Source organism: Pan paniscus, chromosome 3 (genome assembly GCF_029289425.2).
Source record: "Pan paniscus chromosome 3, NHGRI_mPanPan1-v2.0_pri, whole genome shotgun sequence".
Lineage (NCBI taxonomy): Eukaryota > Metazoa > Chordata > Mammalia > Primates > Hominidae > Pan > Pan paniscus.
Window position 1 is genome coordinate 52,141,812 of NC_073252.2, and position 15,864 is coordinate 52,157,675.

At 35.6% G+C, this 15,864-nt stretch overlaps 1 protein-coding gene across 3 annotated transcripts in view; it reads right to left on the reverse strand.

Moving 5' to 3' along the window:
* MRPL1 (mitochondrial ribosomal protein L1) overlaps positions 1-15,864 on the reverse strand; it is a 93,162-nt gene that overhangs the window by 31,842 nt on the left and 45,456 nt on the right. For all 3 annotated transcript variants that reach the window (XM_003832281.6, XM_008957674.3, XM_055111375.2), the window contains exon 7: positions 11,593-11,699. In XM_003832281.6, coding sequence (XP_003832329.1) covers positions 11,593-11,699 — 107 coding nt within the window. The remainder of the gene's footprint in view (positions 1-11,592; positions 11,700-15,864) is intronic.

Here is a 15,864-nt window from a genome sequence, read left to right on the forward strand (position 1 = left end):
GGATGTGGTGCCAGGTGCCTGTAATCCCCACCTACTCAGGAGGCTGAGACACAAGAATCAGTTGAAACCAAGAGGTGAAGGTTGCAGTGAGTCAAGTTCGTGCCACTTGCACTCCATTGTGGGGGACAGAGTAAATAAGACACTGTCTCAAAAAAAAAAGGATGAATGGAAGGGAGAAGGGTACTATAGAGGGAATAAAAGCAAAATAACCCTTCTTCCTTTAGAAGAAGAAAAGAATTTGTTCGGGACATAAAAGTATGTGCTAATTAGCAGAAGCCAGACTTCCTGTGTTTGTATTTCAACTTTTGCCACTCAAGAATCAAACCTCAGGTGATCCCACATGCAGGTTCCTATAGTCTCTCTGCTCAGCAGTTTTCCCTTTTTTGGGAAAGAGCTTACTAGAGCTATGGCTGTATGAAGCAACAGATCTCAAGACAATGTGTGATGTTTCATTTCCTTACTTTCTTATCTGAAATGTTATGAATATGGATTAATTTCTCTTTAGATTTTCTTTTGAAAAACGCTATGAACCCAAGGAGTCTCCAATGTTCTAAGATAAAATATCAAAATTCCTTATTTTATGATTTGTCAAAAAATATTACAGTAAGTCATTTTAAAAGGCTTCATTTGTATATACAGGTACACTTGAAAGGAATTACTTTGAAATGAAAAAAAGCAGAAGTTGATTGAAAATATAGCAATCTTTAACTAAACATACTTTTGAAGACCAAACATGTTTTACAAAATGTGGCAAATTCTACCAAGTTGCTACAATGATAGCAAAGCACTTATAAAGACACCAAAATTATTCTTAAAAAGATAAAAAACTAAGTCACTTTCATAGTACATTGCACTTCTTTAAAGTTCCAGTGTGCATTACCTATGCAAATCTGTTTTTGTTTCCAACTTTTACCTAACTTTATTAATCCCCAAAGATTTTTTAGTTAGAATTGATTGTAAAATCTAAAACCTATGAAAACTACAGTAAGTGCTTCTATATTTATGAAACTCTACCCAACTGGATTCAGCCATAAAAGTCTGCTAATTGCTACTAGAAAACACACACACACACACACACACACACACACAAACATATATATATATATATATATAACATGGATCTGATTTTACAGGTTCTTGAATATATATATTTTATAGGTTCTTGAATATATATAATAGGTCATGAGAGTTATGTAATTTATTATGGTATTAAATGTTATGAAAGGCTAAAAAAAGCAAAGAAACACATTTTAAATTTTTCTTTAAATTATAGCCATGCCCTATTTTGTTGATAAATACTTCTTATGACAAGTCCTAATATACCATATTTTATAGCTTAAGTAATTTTTTCCTAGTGGAAAGTTCCATTCTTTGATTACCACTCTCAGCAAATGAAAGCAACCTCAACTACAATGCTATCACTTTTCTTTGTTTTTGAAATATGTGAGGTAGTCAATATTAACAAAAGTGAAAGGAAAGAACATTTTAGTTTTTGACAAACAGAAAGGTATTATATATACCTCTGTAAAATGGGATAGTCAACATTTATAGAAAATTAGAAAGAACTCTTATCTTATAATGAAGAACAAGTGAAGAAAACCCAGCAACAATGTAAGTGGCCTTCGATTACACTTAGAAGTGTTCTGGAGAAGCAGGCTGAAGGCCAAGTATTTTAAATCATGCAAGAAATCTAACAGTGAAAAAAAAACAAAGCAAGTTCTGAGAGCCTCACAGCTAATATAAAATGGATTTGTGGTATGTTATAAAATACTAACAGTCACCCTTTGAAAATTACTTCAAAGTCTCTATTCTGACAGGTTAATGCTACAATATTTGGACACGTTTTAACTTTCTTGAGTAACATCAAACTATACACCTGCCTAAATATTTTTATAATAAATAGAGGACAAGACAGTTAATTCTGTCATTTTGTGAAATTCCAACAATTCCAGCGATATTACTCCACTTTTAAAAGTTTAGTGTCACATTGGTTAAATTTTGTAGACAAAAGCTCTCCCACTGATTCACTATATAATTTGAAATGTTGTTTTAATAATTTCTAATTGATCTTAAATTAGAAAATTTTGTTTATTCATACATATATATATATTTTCATCCAACAATTATTTATTGAGTACCTGCTATATGTCAGGCACTCTTCTAGGAGTTGGGGATATAACAACAACAAAAAAATTCTTGCCTTCTATTTTCTTATTCCTTTAGGTTTCCTGGTTCTTCCTCAGGTATGGCAAAACCTTAATTTCTCCCCAAATCTCTCCCCTCTTCTTTTAATAAAGTTTAGCCAGGTATATGATCACATGATCACCCACCTAGATGCTACAAAACACAGACCTTGAGCTAAGCCGTATGACTAAGCTATGGACCATGGGATGGGGCAAAAGTGATGAGGGCAATAGCTCACATGCTTGTAAGAAATTGCTTATTCTGTATCTCCTCTTGCCTCTTTCACACAGGCTACAATTCAGACATAGTAGTCAGCAAGCTTCAACCACATAGAAAAGAAAACCCTAGAAGACTGCAACAACAAAAAAGAGGTGGGGTGGAAACCTTGATCCCTGGATAATCCTGTGGAGCAAAGAAGCCCTGAGCTGAAAACCAATTTAAACTTGGGAGAAAATTAACTTTCTATCAAAGTTAAATCACTGTTATTTGGTTTCTTTAAAACAGTTGAATCAATAATATGTGGTCCACTGATCATCATGCATGTTATTTTGAAATATGAACGACCCTTTATCTACCTGGTATATATTTTCGAACTCCTCCTAGAACCCACCCTTGACCTACTTGTTCCGTTGCTACTCCAAACAATCATTGCTACTTTTCTGTAACTTCTATATCATGTATATATATAAACACATACCTTTTTTTTTTTTTTTTTGAGATGAAGTCTCGCTCTGTTGCCCAGGCTGGAGTGCAGTGGCGCATCTCGGCTCACTGCAACCTCCGCCTCCCAGGTTAAAGCAGTTCACCTGCCTCAGCCTCCCAGGTAGCTGGGACTACAGCATGCACCACCATGCCTGGCTAATTTTTGTATTTTTAGTAGAGAAGGGATTTCACCTTGTTGGCCAGGCTGGTTTCAAACTCCTGACCTCAGGTGATCTGCCCACCTCAGCTTCCGGAAGTGCTGGGATCACAGGTGTGAGCCACTGCACCCAGCCCAATATACACATTTCTATTATTATACTCACCACATTTTCCTGTACTTTATTTACATATCTATCTCCCCTACGAGAAGTATTTTTCTTGAGGAAAAAAGGTCATAATCTTTTTGTATCACCAGCATTGTGTCTGGATCAGAGCCAGTATTTTTACATATTTGTTAAAGAGAATTTACACATTAAGTTGGTTGTTTTCTGTTTTTTTTTATGCTTAGATTCTAAATGAGCTAACGATAATTTTACCTGATCAGAGAGTAAAGCTTAAGAAAAGTCAAAAAATAAGGATAATTTTTAAAATACATAGGATACATTAAAAATCCCTACTGTATCATGGGTCAGAAAAACCGGTCCCCTTTTCTACTGGGTAGAAAAGGCTTTCTTTTCAGTAGTTAGCAAATGCCAGGCAATCTCAGTGTTTGTGAACACTTCAATTTTACAAGCAACTTTCAATGATCATGGCTCTTGTCAATTTTATTTACCAGGCACTTGTAAACAGAGCAGGTGATGGTAGGGGTGAGTCAGAAAGGGTCTATGGTAAAAGGAGTCAATAGGAGACTGCATACACAAAAAAGAGAGTTGTGGAGAATAAGAGTGGGGCTAGGAATATGAAAATAAAGGAAATAAGAATGGTGGACAGATGAGGAAATTCAGAATCTTAAGGAGTAAAAAAGAATAACACTGTAACCAAAGAAACAATGATAATGTTCACACTGAAATTTTTAAGCTGTTAAAAGTACACATGTGCTCACACTCACACCTATATCAACTTTCAAACTGACAAAATGTTTAAGTGTGATAATACCCAATGCTAGTGAGGGTATAAAGATACAAGTACTTTAACACACTGTTGGATAATGATAAATTAGTATAAACATTTTAGAAAGTAATTTGGGAATTCATATAATAAAATTTTCAACATATACTCTATTTCTATAAATTTACCTTATGGATATACTTAGAGAATTTTGGCAATATTTCTTTGTGAAATTTTCATTAAGTATCATTTGCAATAGCAAAAATCGGGACACAAACTAAAGGCCCATCAATAAGGAACTGATTATGGTATATGATAGAATACAACTCTATGCAGGCCTTAAAAAGAATGTGGCAGATCTCTTTGCATCTTTGATGACATTCATACTATATATTTGAAGACATCCATGCTACACTTTTATCCACAGAAAAGAAAGCTACAGAATAGTATGTGTGGCATAATATAATTAAATGAATTTTATAAGGGTGCCTAGGTTTATGCCTTAATATTTCTGGAAGAACAAAAATAAAACTGTAAATAGAAATTCCACAAGAAAACAATTGCAGGGAAAGGGGCTCTGGTGTTTCTTTATATGCATTTGTAAATTAACTTAACCATGTACATATATTAATTAAAAGTTTTTTAAGTTCCACAAGAAAACTATTGCAGGGAAATGGGTTCTAGTGTTTCTTAATATGCTTTTGTGAATTATTTGAATTTAACCATGTATGTATATTAATTTGAAATTTTTTAAATGTCAAAAGTTATCTGGATAGCAGAATTATGACTATATTATTTTCTATATAGCAAACTCAGATAAATCCTTTTAAAATTATTTAATTACTATCTGAAATTAAACTGCTATTTAGAATATAAACATTGGCCAGGTACATATGTCTCAAATTCATTTTTTGAGAATCTGCCTTAGTTTCATTTCTATGTCATGGAAAGAGCCATTGGGGGAAAAAGGTTGAAGAAATGTACTTTTTCTCCTCCGTAGCTCTTTATTTTCAGTTTTATGCTCTAAGACTTTTCCCTTTTATCTGATCTCTTGGCAGCTTGCTTTTATCCCAACCAATTATGCTTCATGCTATGAGAGGAAATAAATGGTGTCTATGTGATAGCAATATAACTGATTAAAAAATAACATATTCCAATAACTTGTTTTGTCTTCATGAATTTCAACATATCATCTTATGACATTTTCACTGATATGAGCATTTGATTTGATAGCATAAGACATAACCAATTTCATGACTATGTAAGTTACAGGTACAAATGGTAGGAAATATTAAGAACAAAACTAAGGCCGGGGCAGTGGCTTGTGCCTGTAATCCCATAACTTTGCAAGGCTGAGGTGGGCAGATCACTTGGGCCCAGGAGTTGGAGACCAGCCTAGGCAACATGGCAAAACCCGTCTCTACAAAAAATACAAAAATTAGCTGGGCATGGTGGCGCACACCTGTAGTCCCAGCTACTGGGTTAAGGAGCTGAGATGGGAGGATCACTTGAGCCTGGCAGGGAGCTGAGATCAAGCCACTGTACTCCAGCTTGGGTGATACAGTAAGACCCTATCTAAAAAACAAGCAAAGAGAAGCGAAAAAAACTAATTTACCTGCAAGTACTGCTGACAAATGTTAGATACTGGCTGACTGTAAGAGCATTAGTATACACAGTTTGGATATACAAAGGCAGTAGTGGCTGAGTTCTAATATCCAAGATACTAATCCTCAAGTTAAATAATTAAGAAAGATCATTCAACTGACTATATTTAGCACATTGATACAGAAGGAAAACTATAAACTACTCAAGATCAATTCCGTATTACATCAATACTAGAAATGGATCTTGAAATGCAGAATCGTAACACAGAACATCAAGATGATTTAACTACAGTGAGAGTCTCTCCTGTACAGGTAAGTAGACACACAAAACTAATCCATTTCACTCTCCCAAAAAACATCTTTCTAGATCAGAAGTCAGCAAATCAAGAGCCAGATAGTGAATTATTTAGGCTTTGCAGGCCATATCCAGTCTCTGTAGCTATCCTTTATTTTTTACAACCTTTAAAACTGTAAAGACCATTGTTAGCTCACAGGCTATACAAAAACAGGCCACAGCCACAACCAGATTTGGCCCCTGGTTGTCATTTATTGACCCCTGTTCTAGATATCTTCCTTTTATCCAAAATAAGGACGCTTAATAGCCATGTGATACCGTCAGTGCCCTTTTATCTGCTGCACTCATTCTATATCAATTTGTCATAACATATTGGCTACAGACAAACACACACACACACACACACAAATACCACATCTTCAATATTTTCAACTGCATAATAAGAATAATTTCACTCAAGGAAACCTCATTAAATTGCTGTAAAATCATTTCTAAATTTTTAACTATAAGATAATACTAATAATAAAATTTACGAAACAATTATTTTGCATAATACAATGGTACAGTTTTTTACTACTTTGTAAAACTAAAACCTTGTTTTACTTTTCTAAAACTTGACATACTGCACATTTTTAATTAATGTTATAGAGGCATACTTTGCATATATTATTTACCATTTTCTGATGTAAAATTCAATGTTTCTTAGTAGGTTGATCGAGTTGTGCAACCATCACCATAAATCAGTTTGAAAACATTATCACCCCAATATGACCATGCACACTTAGCATTAATACCTGTTTCCTCCCACCCCTCCTATGCAACTACTAATCTACTTTTTGTCTTTATACTTTTGCTTTTTCTGAATATTTCATATAAATGGTATCATACAGCAAGTAGTTTCTGTGTCTGGCTTCTTTCCCTGAGCATAATATTCTTGAGGTTTATCCATGTTGTACCATGTATCCTTAGTTTATTCTTTTTTATTGCTACATAGTATTCCATTGGATATCCTCCACATTCTTAATGCGTACAATTCACTAAGCTTTGACTTATGTATACACACATGCAACAATCACCAGTCAGAATAACATAACAATCACTTCCAAAATTTACTGTGTGCCTTTGTAATTCTTCCTTCCTGCCCCTCTTCACCCACCTCTGACCCCAAGGCAACCACTGGTCTGCTTTCTGTCATCATACATTAGTTCGCATTTGCCAGAATTTTATACAAAAAGAATCATACAGGATGTGCTCCCTTTTTTCTAACTTCTTTCACTCTGCAAAATTATTTTGAAATCCATCAATATGGTAGAATGTATCAACTTTATTTCTTTTTATTACTGAAGAATTTTTTTTATATTCACCTGCAGTGAACATTTGGAAATTTTCCAGTTTGGGGCTATCACAAATAAATCTGATATGAACCCTTGCTTACAAGTCTTTGTATGGACACATGTTTTCATTTCTCCTAAGTATCTAAAAGTGGAATGGCAGGATCATATAGTAGGCGGATGTTCAACTTTAAGAAACTGCCAAATTGTTTGCCAAAGAGGTTGCATCATTTAACATACCCACAAACGCTGTAAGAGTGCTCAAGTCCCACCGCATCCTTACAGCAGTTGGTATGGCCAGTCTTTTTAACTTTATTCATTCCAAATAGATGTGTGTTATCCCATTGTGGTTTTCATTTACATTTCCTAACGATTAAAGATGCTGAGCATCTTTCCATGTGTTTGTCATCTATATATCTCCATAGTGAGGTGTGTTCATATGATTTTTAAAATTGGGTAGTTTTATTATTGAGTTTTTGACAGTTCTTTATATATTTTGAATTTATCAGATATATGATTTTCAAATATTTTTCCCAGTCTGTAATTTGTCTTTTCTTTCTCTTAACAGTGTCTTTTAAAGAGTAGAAGCTTTTAATTTTTATAGGGTGATTTATCAATTTCTTCTTTTATGGATCATGCTTTTCATGTCTTATCTAAGAAACTTCCCCTAACCCAATTTTTTCTTCTCAAAGTTTTATAATTTTAGGCTTTACATTTAGGTCTTTGATTCATTTTTACTTAATTATTATATATGTCTTGAAGTATTGGTTGAATTTCATTTTATGACATATAGACATCCAACTGTTCCAGTACTGTTTGTTGAAAGAACTATCCTTTCTCCAGAAAAAATGCCATTGTACCTTGTGGAAAATCAGTTGTCCATATATGCATGTTTTGTCTTTCTTTCTGGACTCTCTATTCTATTCCATTAACTGTTTTCTTTTGATGTCAATACCACATTGTCTTAATTACTGCAGCTTTATAAATCTTGAAATCAGGTAGACTTCCAACTTTGTTCTTTTTCAAAAAAGTTGTCTTAGCTATTCTAGATACTTTGCATTTTTCTATGAATTTTAGAATCAGCTAGTCAGTTTCTACAAAACTGTTGACTGGTACTTTGACTGAGAATGCTATGAATCTATAGATTACCTTGGGGAAAATTGATATTTTTAACAATATTGAGTCTACTGATCCATAAACAAGGTATATAGTCACCATTTATTTAGATTTTTTATTTTTCTTAACCATGTTTTAAAGTTTTCGGTGTATGGATCTTCCACATCTTTGTCAGATTTACCCCTAAGTATTTAATATATTTGCTATTACTACAAATGGCATTTGTTGCTTTTTCATTTCAATTTCTAATTGTTCCTTGCTGTTATACAGAAACATTTTTGTACATTGAGCTTCTACCTTCAACCTTAGTTAACTCACTTCGTTGTTCTAGTAGCTAGAACATGTAATCTGTGAATAATGACAGTTTCACTTCTTCCTTTCTAATCTAGTTGACTTTTTATTTCTGTTTCTTGCCTGATTGCGCTAACTAGAAGCCCCAGATCAATGTTGAAAAGAAGCAGTGGTGAGACGGATGTCCTTGTCTTGTTCCTGATCTTAGGAGAAATGCAACATTCAGTGTTTCACCACTAAATATGATGTCAGCTTTGACTTTTCTTAGACACTCTTTTCAGGTTAAGGACATGGACTTCTATTCCTAGTTTGCTGAGACTTTTTAATCTGAAACAGATGTTGGATTCTGTCAAATGCTTTCTCTGCATCCACTGCGATGCTCATATGGCTTTTGTTTTTTACTTTCTTAATATGGTGAACTGTAATGATTAATTGTTGAATGTTAAACTAACCTTGCATTCCTAGAATAAACCCTACTTGAGCATGACATGTTACCCTTTTTATATATTGCTGGATTCTATTTGCTAAAATTTAGTTTGCAATTGTTACATCTATGTTCACGAATGATACTGCATTGTGGTTTTCTTTGTCTGGTTTTGGTATCAAATAATGCTGACTGTTTTAGGTAGGAGGATAAATTAGGTCCCTGTTACTCCTCCTTATCCAGAAGTACTCTGCTAAATGGTTATTATGTTATTATCTCATCTATTCCTTCCTAGCTTAGAAGGTACATATTATTACCATCATTTTATATACAGGAGAAATGGGAAATGGGGAAAAATTGAGGCTCAGAGAGCAAGGGGGTTCAGCTCTTTCTAGCTGGAACAAGGGTTTGAATCAAGACAACAGGAATCTAAAACCCACTCTCAACATCCTTCTATACTGCAATACTAAGTGTTCAAAAAAAAAACTCTTTAAACACATAATTTCTTTTTCATTAAGAAATTATATCTCCAAAAGATCCAAGTAGTCTGATCTACTACTTAGTGATCTACTACTTAGTGATTAAGACCTATGTCTTAATCACTATGGTATTTGTTGAAAGAAATGAATGCGATGTCATGGTTTCTTATATTCTGAGTCAGGATCTACATAAACTATTAACTACTAAATATACTGAAAACATTACTTAAGACAGATTTAATCCAGCTAAAAAGAGCCTTATAAGGATATTCCACAGTCCCAAAAGGCCAACCAAAACAATAACAATAGATGTTACCATTTTAAAATTTTATGTAATCTTCAAAACCACATAGTGAAATAAGTACTATTATACACATTTTATAGATGAGGAAATTTGAGACACAACAACATTAAGAAACTTCCTTAAAATCTGCCATCTCTGAAGTAGCTGAAAAGGTAGGTAATTCAAACTCAAGTCTCTACAACTTCAGAATAGACTCTTAAAATTTGTATTTTATGTTTCATTTGTTTGGTTTTTCAATTACAATGTTGTCAACCCTAAGAAACAAGAAGTACTGCCAAAGGCCTTTTGGGGAACAAGGAAATTCCAACATTAGACTGGAGCAGAGCTCAGTGCCAAATAAATTGGAGCTGAGCTTTGATGATAATGATGGCAAGCTGGGGTTTCCCCAACTAGATTAAACCTGCTTTGCTCCATTTCTAAAGCAAGTTTTTTTGTTTTTTGACCATAAAACTAGCTGAGAAGCCTAGCATGGTGGCATACATCTGTAGTCCCATCTACCCAGAAGGCTAAGGGAGGATTATTTCAGCATAGGAGTTTGAGGCCAGCCTGGGCAACATAGCACCCAGCTTTTTCTTTACTTTCTGGTTTGGTTTGTTTTCTTTGAGACAGGGTCTCACTCTGCAACCTTGGTGATCCCAGGGATCGCCTCAGCCTCCCAAGTAGCTAGACTACAGGTGCATGCCACCACACTCAACTAATTTTTTTGTATTTTTTATAGAGATGGGGTTTCACCACGTTGCCTAGGCTGTGTCACTCAGCTTTTTCTATATTTCTGATGACCTGCAGTGGGCACAGCTCAATGAGCTTGGACTACTAGCTATAATGCAGAATTCCCCTTAAGAGTAAGATGGGAAGGCAAAGAGAAAGAATAATAGCTATTCAAATAATTCCAGTCATGAGGCAAGATGGTATAGGGATAAAGAGCCTGGACTTGAGGAAACTGCCAAAGCTCAAATGCTTATTCTGCCTCATAGTAGCTGTGAGACCTTGGAAAAGTTATCTAACTTCTCTGGGCTTGCATGCCTTCATCTATAAGACAGGGGTGATCATTTTACCTCTCATATGGCTAACAATTAAAAGACAGAATATACAAAAATTGTTTAGAATAGCAACTGACACTTGGTAGGTCCTGTTTAAATTTTGCTATCAATTTATCAATTACTGTTATTCCTATAGTAAATGAACAAGAAAAAAATTACATATGTTGGATAGGCACTTTAGAGATTCTTTAGTATAAATAACTTTAATGTTTGTAATGACAATATATTTTAAAACACAGTCCTAGAAATGTGGCATATCTACATTAGTATCCTAAAAATGGCTTTGGAAACTGATTTCCAGCATCTTCTAAAAGCAGGCAAACAATTTTAAAAACATTAGCAGAGAAAATTGGACATAATTCATTAAAATAAAGCAAATTACTCAATTCCACTAAAGTAGTATTGAACACCTACTACGTGCTCAGCATTATGCAATCTTGATTAGGGGGACATACAAAATCTAAACCCTATTCTCAATAAGCTTAAAATATAATACATAAATACAAAAGTGTATACATAAAACAGATAAATAAGGCAAAGTACAAGTAAATGTGAGAGTAGCACATAACTCTGGAAGAAATTCTCAAGTACCATTAAAATTTATGAGTTTAATTTATAGAATAAAAAAAGTATCTATGCGTATGTTTAATGCCATTCTTAATGCTAGTGCCAAAAACAAGTTCAAATGACTGGCATTTTATAATATTATAAATTACTAAAGAATACTTGAACAACAAAAAAAGAGGATTATTTGATAATTTTCATTGTAACTTACTGTTGCTATTTTGGTCTGGAGAAAGTTCTCCCTTTCTTCATCTACCTTAATTTCATGTCCATTTTTAAATAATTCAAGCATTTTGGGGATGTCACGGCCAATGGAATCTAGTTAGAAAAAGTAAAATCCACAATTATCACTCCAAATAAGTAGTAAAAATTACTGAATAAAAGAAACACGTATCTCATGTAAAGATATAGCAAATAAATTGTGGCAGATAAACTTTAGTTCCAAAGAGCTCTGTTTCCTGGTGTTCACATTCATTGAGTGTGAATGAAACTTGCAACTTGCTTCAAACCAAGAGACAGAATAATCATGTGTACATAATTACATTACATAAAGCTATAATGCCTGTCTTGAAGAAGACTATCTTCCTTACTGGCTTTGAAGAAACAAGCTGCAATGCTGTGAGCTGCCATATGGAGAGGGCCACAGGGCAATAAGCTGAGAGCAGACTCAAGCTAACAGCCAGCAAGAAACTGAAGCCCTGTGTCCAGCAGCCTACAGGAACTGAATTCTGCCAACTGTGTAAGTCTGCAAGCAGATCCATCGCCCATTAAGTCTAAGATGAAACCACCTCTCTGGCCAATACCTTGAGTGGAGCTTTGTGAGACCCTTAAGCAGAGAACCCAACTCTGCTACACATACATTCCTGACACACAGAAATGGTGAGATAATAAATACGTGGTGAGATAATAAATACGTGTTGTTTCAAGCAACTGTTTGTGGTAATATTGTTGCACCATTATGGATAACTAATACCTAAGTATATGCAATAATAATATACAGCATACATTAAAAATACAGATGACATATTAAAATAAAATCTATAAAATAACCTATGGCAAAAGATAACACTGGCCAGGCATGGTGGCTCACGCCTGTAATCCCAGCACTTTGGAAGGCCGAAGCAGGCAGATCACCTGAGGTCAGGAGTTCAAGACCAGCCTGGCCAACATGGTGAAACCCTGTTTCTACTAAAAATACAAAAATTAGCTGGGTGTGGTGGTGCACACCTGTAATCCCAGCTACTTGGGAGGCTGAGGCAGGAGAATTGCTTGAACTCGGGAGGAAGAGGTTGCAGTGAGCTGAGATTGTGCCACTGCACTCCAGCCTGGGCAGCAGAGTGAGACTGTCAAAAAAAAAAAATAATAATAACAGTACGGTCTTGGAATCTTTTAAGAACATTTTACCTACCATAAAGAAGTGAAAGAAAAAAAAAACTAAAAAGCAGAAACATTTAGCAGTGGAAACAATATCATAGTGAATTATACAGTATAGAGGTAGCTCATTATTACACAAATGGTTACAGAAACTGGCATGAGTTTCTATAGTCGGGCATGGTGGCAGGCACCTGTAATCCCAGCTACTCAGGAGGCTGAGACAGGAGAATCACTTGAACCTGGGAGGCAGAGATTGTAGTGAGCCGAGAATGAGCCACTGCACTCCAGCCTGGCAGCCTGGGCAACAGAGCGAGACTCTGTCTCAAAAAAAAAAAAAAGAAAAGAAAAGAAAGAAACTGGCATGAGAGGCTGGGCATGGTGGCTCATGCCTGTAATCCTAGCACTTTGGGAGGCCGTGGTGGGCAGATTACTTGAGGTTGGGAGTTCGAGACCAGCCTGGCCAACACGGCGAAACCCCGTCTCTACTAAAAATACAAAAATCAGCTGAGGTGGTGGCGCATGCCTGTAAACCCAGCTACTTGGGAGGTTGAGGCAGGAGGATCACTTGAACCCAGGAGGCGGAGGTTGCAGTGAGCTGAGATCGTGCCACTGCACTGCAGCCTGGGCAACAAAGGAAGACTCCATCAAGAACAGGAGGGGAGGGGAGAAAGGGAGGGAGGGAGGGAGGGAGGCTGAGAGAGAGAGAGAGAGGGAGGGAGGAAGGGGGAGAGAGAGAGACGGAGGGAGGGAGGGAGGGAGAGAGAGAGAGAGAAAGACCCATGAGAAAATAATTAAAACCTGAAACAATTTATTGGATTCTAATGTCACTTTGTCCTCCATTAGGTAGAGAAAGGGATGCAACTAAATATAGTAAGGAGAAAAATGGAATCAGGATAAAAATTAAGAATCTTCAAAGGATCATACAGGAGACTACAAAATAAACTATTTCTCTCCTAAGATTTAGTCATTATCATTTTAACACAAATTTAATAAACAAAAATATGGTATATTCCACTATACCATAACTTACCTTGAAAATTTAATTCCATGCACTGAAAAATGTGAATTATTTAAAGGGTAAGAAATAGAATGAAGACTGTGCCACTGAAGAGACATCACTCCCACCATGCTCAAGCAAGTCTTCCATAGATGAATCAATGTGAGGAACTCATTACATAGAGAGCACGGCATACCCTCAGCATACATTATTCCTAGGATTATCTCAACAGTTGTTCAGTTGGCTCAGGAGCACTACCGCTATAAGTGAAAGCAACTACCCATAGGCAGTTTAAAATCTAATTGGGAGATAATGGATATACAAATGAATAATTACTAAAAAATACTAAGTTTTTTCAGTATCACAGTCTGATGTAACTGAATACTAAACAATATGATAAAATTGTATACTAGTAAACAGTTAAGATGCTAATAGTGGTATACAAAAAACAGATACCTGGTTAAACCATCTACATCTCTATTTAAATTTCTTTACTTAAATATATTTTTTTACGTTTGTTTTCATAAGAACAGTGCCTTGTACGTACTAAAAGCTCAAGAATTATTTAGTGACTGACCTAAATCTAAGCCCACAACACTGCCTGCCTTCCTGTCACTATGGGTGAACTGTCTATGCCCCTAACAAAGGCCATTCCTCTTCATTTCTGTGCTCAGCCCCACTTCTACTCACCCATAAAAGGACGCTGCTCCTCCCTTCTTTCCTCTACATTGTCAATTTTCCCTGCTTCCCTAGACAATCTTCATTAGCTTACAAACTTGCTATAAAATCTTCCTTTTCAAAATAAAATAAACAAGTCTCCTATGTTGCCTTCCAGTTACCACCCAACATTCCTCTTAATGTAAGTTCTCAAAAAAAAAAGCCATCTCTATTTCGTCTCCTTCTATTTTCTCTTATACCTACTTCAGTAACCTTCACATTGGCAAATCCAGTAGTCACTTCTCAGTGTTCCTCTGACTTGACCTATCAGCAGGAGTTCACAATGTAATCTGTCCTCTTCCTACAGTATCTTGACTTGTCCTCTGAAACATGATTCTCACTGGCTATTTCATTTCATTTCAAGGGCTGAGCCACCCACCCTCACTTAGCTGCCTTCCAAAGGTTGAACTACCTCAGGGATCAGTCATGTTACTTCTCTTATCTTATCCATGCACACCTCCCTGACTGATCTCATGCAGACACATGGCTTTAAATACCATCTATCCACTAATAACTTCTAAATGTTTATCTCCAGCCCCAATCTCTCTCATGATTTCCAACCACCAATTTGATATCTCTACCTAGATGCAGGCAAGTTATTAGTAAGGAGTAAATATGATAAATGTCTCCTGGAAGAATAAACAAATAAAGGACTTCATAATTTTGAGCCTGATATCATACTGATGATGTAATGGTAATGAAGACAGAAAGAACAGGACTCAAGAAGAAAAGAGAAATAGTTCTGCATTAAAACATACTAAAGTGAAGGTCTGATGGAATATCAAAAAATGTATATATCTGTATAGTTAGAAAAAAGGAACTAGAAAAAAGGTGATAGATTGATGATGTAGATTTTAGTTTTTAAGGTAGTTCCATCCTAAAACACAAACAAAACTTCCTTCCATTGACCTTGTATATTCCTTCTTCTTTGTCTAATTTGCATTTCCCCAATGATCAAGATGTTTAGTATTATTTCATCTGTTTAATGACCAATTACATATATTCTTTTTTTTTTTTTTTTTTGAGACGGAGTCTCGCTCTGTTGCCCAGGCTGGAGTACAGTGGTGCGATCTCGGCTCACTGCAACCTCTGCCTCCCAGGTTCAGGCAATTCTCCTGCCTCAGCCTCTCAAGTCGCTGGGATTACAGGTGTGCACCACCATATCCAGCTAATTTTTGTATTTTTAGTAGAAACAGGGTTTCACCAGGTTGGCCAGGCTGGTCTCGAACTCCTGACCTCAGGTGATCCTCCTGCCTTGGCCTCCCAAAGTGTTGAGATTACAGGCATGAGTCACTGCGCCCAGCCACGTATATTCTTTTGTACAATACCTACTCAACTATTTTGCCCCTTTTTTAAAAAATTAGGTTGACAGTCTTACTGAGTTATGAGTTCTTT